The sequence below is a fragment of the Montipora capricornis genome, unplaced genomic scaffold, assembly GCF_036669925.1.
Source record: "Montipora capricornis isolate CH-2021 unplaced genomic scaffold, ASM3666992v2 scaffold_437, whole genome shotgun sequence".
Classification (NCBI taxonomy): domain Eukaryota; kingdom Metazoa; phylum Cnidaria; class Anthozoa; order Scleractinia; family Acroporidae; genus Montipora; species Montipora capricornis.
In genome coordinates this window covers 87,501-92,500 of record NW_027180170.1, presented here as the reverse complement: position 1 = coordinate 92,500, position 5,000 = coordinate 87,501, and the positions used below count along the sequence as shown (strand labels likewise).

The window sequence follows — 5,000 nt, the reverse complement described above, 5'->3', positions numbered from 1 at the left end:
TCTTCAGCTTTGATACCTGAATGGCATTGCACACCCGTATGTCTATGCTTGGGTTTGTAAGAATACTTTTTAAATTTCATTAAGGAGGCTGGAAATGGTTTTTGGCTTCATGTGCACATGTAAACCTACACACGCCATAAATAAGAAACATGCGTCAGCTGAATGAATCAAATTTGTATCGAAATGTTGAACGCGCAACACACTCGAAGTGAAAATACGGCATAAAATCACGCAAACCGGACAAAGAACCAGTGGAAAAAATTGTCTTTATCTTGAAATTTTGCTGGGTGACCTATCTTGATTTTTTGCATGCACGTATCATTCACAATGGCACTTCAAATAAAAGAGGTTTCAGGTAAAGTTATCTAGTAGAATTTTCTGTAAACTATATGAAACGCCCTTTTTCGATGTACCTTAAAGTCTACTGGATAACTTTTTGTCATACTCTCTAAGAAGTTAAAGAGTTTAGGAAGATTTCCAACAAAGAAATAAAAACGGTGGGTCACCGACGTAGTTTTTCAGATAATTTTCAAAAACGGAAATTTAGAGGGCATTTTGAGGACCTTGCGTGTTGCCATGGTAACCGACATGACGTCATAAGGGCCCTTAAAGTATTACCCAACAATAGAGTTGCAAAGATAATTATAGTTTGTCTACACCGTGAAATATATACACCTATCTACACCATGAAATGTATCTTTCATCGCTTCACAAACACTATAGCAACGAAAAACCCTTTCGAGCCTCATTAAGCAAACAAAGAAATCAGTTATATATTCCAATTGTTTTAAAGCATTTTGCATCCAACCACTGAGGTTACAGGTAATCTGTTTTAATCTGAATGAGTTCATTCAGTATCAATCCTCTTCAAACTTTTGACATAAAATGGAGAAGAAACCACTCTATCTATTTTTTTTAGTTTTGCAATGTTACACAGAATTGTAATAGAAACTGATCAAGATTAACCAAATGTTGGAATCAAGTTAACCTGAAACATGGAGCCAGAGACCTACCTCATCATTTCCTTCCATATGACTGTTCACTCCATTGAAACACCCTGTGTCATTGCCCAAAATATCCGCACAGTCATTAACTCGGGTGAAACCTGTCAGAGCAAAAAGATCATGAGTCACAAAACTCTTATTATGCAATTTACTGTCAACTCAGAAAACCGTGAACACCCTGAAATATTTCAGGAATGTTACTGTAAAATCCTGAAATATTTCGCTGTTCACAAACGTTTCGGATTTTATTTCCCGCTTTCTATATGAGCCTGTATCTATCTATCAAGACCACTCTATAAACTCTACATACCGTGATTAGACATAGCTGCCTCAAGATCCTCATCACCAGAAGAATCAGATGACCACATATCTTCGCAGGGCTCATGATCAGGATGATATTTTGGTTTCTTTGCCTCATGTTCCAAATCCTCAGCGCCATCTTTGGTCATCCAACGCTCTTTCTACACATCGTAATAAGCCCTCCGATGTTTCCAAAAAGCAGCCCTGGACAAGTATTCATTGCAATGCCCACAAAACAGTCTAGTTTGCTTTCGCAAGCGGGAAGACATCTTTGCAGCATAAGAAGCATTAACATTAAATCGGAAACAGACTTGACGTGAACGGATGTGGAATTGTGAAAACCGGTTGCCGTGTTGCCGCCATCTTGATTTGCTTGTTTTAGCTTAGCCAATCACGTACCAGCTGATAGAAAAAAGCCAATTAGAAACTTATATTCATGGCGGGAACTTTCGGAACTAGCGTCATGAAATTAGCGTCATGAGCGAATTTTATCTGCTAGTTGAGTTGTGTCGACACGTCGGTTGTGTCGCTGTGTGAAAGTTTCTACCTTCGTGACCTGATTCCTAACCTTTTCTACCTGCAAAATGGAAGATCAGTATGTCGTATTGCTTGAAAAGGTTCTCACGGAAAATAGACGCCTCAGAGAAGCAATAGAAGCGCGAGATAATGAGCAGCGAAACATGCTTCAGGAACTAGCATCTAAAATGGAGAGCGGCTTACCACAAGAAAGAGCGAGCAGAAAAAGAACTAGGAAGATCCCAATCCCGCAACCGTGCCGAGTAAGTATATTCTATCGTTAGTTTTTTAAAACGGCTTGTTGTACGATGAATGTATACGTAATGCCTATGACTTCATGCGGTTCATTTGGGGAATCGCGTATGGACTGCGTGCGTGAATCCTGATTTCTCTGCGCCTCTGGCTAGTTTCGGTATTTTTTTCCTTTGAGCAGTGTTTGTTTAGCTGAACTTCTTTGCTATTCCTCTATTCCGAGTATTGAGACGATTCCACCGAGTTTTCGTGGGTGTTTACATGTGAAAACTCCACCAATACGAATTTCATGTCATGTGCTATGACCATAGGCAACCCAAACTCTGAGTGCTGAGTGCTTTTCAAATGAATAGATGGGAATTGATATTTTAAAGGGTAAATAACTGGATGTCATATGGGTAATTCAATAGAATAACCTTACATTTAAGAAATCCTTGTGTCCTGTCACTTTTTTATGCTATCACTGGGGCCATTTACATGTAGATGTTTTTTGCCACCCTTTTTAACTATAAAATGGCCCCTGGGAGACTATAAGAACTCCGCAGGGCAAACACCCTTCTGAAATGTATTAAGTGTATTTTATTGATTTACCCCTATGGATAAGTTTTTTTGCTTCAATGGTTTTGTCACTTCAAAAGCACAACTGTTAAAGTGGTACTATGATCAGAAAATCAAATCTCTTAACACTAAGTGACTCAAGTTTTAAGCCTTAAAGTTAAAAAAAGACACCAGTTTATTTTCACTGGAATTTTCCTATTTAATTGTCTGCCATTACTAACTTTAAAATCTTGACAGAGCTGTATACTATTGAGGAGAGAATGACTCAGGGCACTTTCCTTTTGTCAGGACTGGCTGGCCAGACCCATCAGTTTGCAAAGAAAATGCAACAAATTTGAAAGAACACTTGCGAGATAATCCTTCGCATTCTTCTGGAAGAGTATATATCATCTTCAAAATGTTTTAATTTGAAAGCGGTTTAGAGTTAGTCCTTCCAAATGCCTGGTCGGGACGGTCAGTTCTGTCAAATGGAAAGCGTCCTCAGACTCACTGTTTACAAATGCAATGCACTTGTACCCGACTGAATTAATGTGCAGCACAAGAGTTTTGGGCTTTCAGATTTTTAAAGTTATGTTTTGCATACATAATAAACTGCTTTTAACTATGGTTTACACACTGAAATTTTAAGCTATTGAGTGAATGACGTCACTTTTTCCCTTGATCCAACCCTCTGAGACCGTAAAGGTGCTCAGTTTTGATATACATGTATGAGTAATGGCAGACCGTGAAATTCAGAACTTACACTCAGAAGTAAACAGCCTTTAGATAAAACTTAAAGCTCAAAATTTTGCCAGGAAGGTGTTAAGCAAACACACTTTCGAAATCTGAAGAAAAAAAATGAAGTTATATTTTTATCATAGTACCACTAAACATTTGCCTCATGAGGTCTCGCAAATACCTGGTGGAATAACAACAAGAACAACAGCCCCTTAAAGCTTTTTTCAAATTTCATAAAACAATGATCAACAACAGTAGGTTTGAAGAATTATTTAAGTAATCAGTTAACCCGCAATGAAGTAACTTTCTCCCCAAAAGAGCAAAAGAGATGGTCTTCTTCGCACAAAATCTTAGCAAAAATGTGCTGCTTATACAAGCGTGTTTAGTCATTTGTTTTTTAATCACAGCAAGACTTTAGAAAGATGTACAAAGCACTGAAAGGGAATGAAGATTTTCAACACTTCAAGTTGGATGAGAGGTACAGACTTGACAGTCAATATTGCATTTTTTAATGTACAGTTTGGACTGAAACAATGATCAATGTGTGCTAGTACTTAAACTGTGAGTAGTAATATACTCAAGAAACAAAAATCTATTGAATTTGGAACATTTAAAGAGGTCTTATTCAAAATGATTCATGTAATGTTATTTGAATTGGCAACTTCCAACATTTTGGGGAAATAAAAAGTCCTTTGAATAAAATTAATATCAAAAATTAAGTGACAGTCCTTGTCAGTGTTGATGAGCCAGCTTCACAATCTTGGGCAGAATGCACCAAGGCTTCTGTACAAGGCTCTCTCTAACTGAGTGGTATAGTACCTAGACTGAGTTTTTCTACCCTATTTGGAACTTGGAGCTTTCTCATTGTAGAATGCTGATTAAATTGTAACTTGCATACAATAATTATGACTTAGCTTGTCATATGCAATTTTTTTCTGATCTTGGCATCTTCTAAATCAACTTTTTTAGCTTCTTGGCCAATGCCAATCAGGAAGCCACCCACAGGGTCATCGAGGCAGTGGTAGCCGATCATGGTGGAACAAACAAGTGCCCTTGGTCTGCGGCTGAGATGAAAGGTAATTACACATGTAGTGGCAGCCACACAGTCAAGCTACATGTACTGTATGTCATAATTTGTGTCGATTTTCTTTTAAATGTCAATCGAGTATTCAAATCTGCACACCAGTTTTGAAATTTCCTCTCAATTCCTGGGTATAGTTCCTTTGCATATTCAAAGCAGAAAGCTACGAAATTTGGTTTACTGCAAAAACATACTGCATTTGATGTCACTAGCATAGTCCTGCTTAATGACTGTAAGCTTGTAACAGGCTTGTAAACTTGCAACAGATTGCAAATATAGCAAGGACTTTTAAATGTCACCAACAAAATTATAAAACAACTAATAATGCTCTGTCCCAAGGGAAGTCAGTGAAATGAATGTTTTGGAAGCCCATGTAAAGAGATGAGTTACAGTTCTCTAGTCAGCACTGAACAACACGACGCGACATGTAAGGAAGCCACTGATTGCTCTTTAACCCTTTAAGCCCCAATGGTGCCACTTATAGATTTATTTTGTCTAAAGCCAGATGATTTGACTCATCAATGGGGGGCCCCTTGGGGCTTAAAGGGTTAAGAGTTTGAGTGACATAAGTT

The 5,000-nt window shown here is 37.9% G+C and overlaps 1 protein-coding gene across 1 annotated transcript in view; it reads left to right on the top strand.

Annotated features, from left to right (window-relative positions):
• Positions 1–1,086: 1,086 nt before the first annotated feature.
• Positions 1,087–5,000, top strand: part of LOC138035915 (uncharacterized) — a 6,052-nt gene continuing 2,138 nt past the window's right edge. The window contains exons 1-3 of the mRNA XM_068882317.1: positions 1,087–2,083; positions 3,755–3,825; positions 4,317–4,423. Coding sequence (XP_068738418.1) covers positions 1,889–2,083; positions 3,755–3,825; positions 4,317–4,423 — 373 coding nt within the window. The 5' untranslated portion in view covers positions 1,087–1,888. The remainder of the gene's footprint in view (positions 2,084–3,754; positions 3,826–4,316; positions 4,424–5,000) is intronic.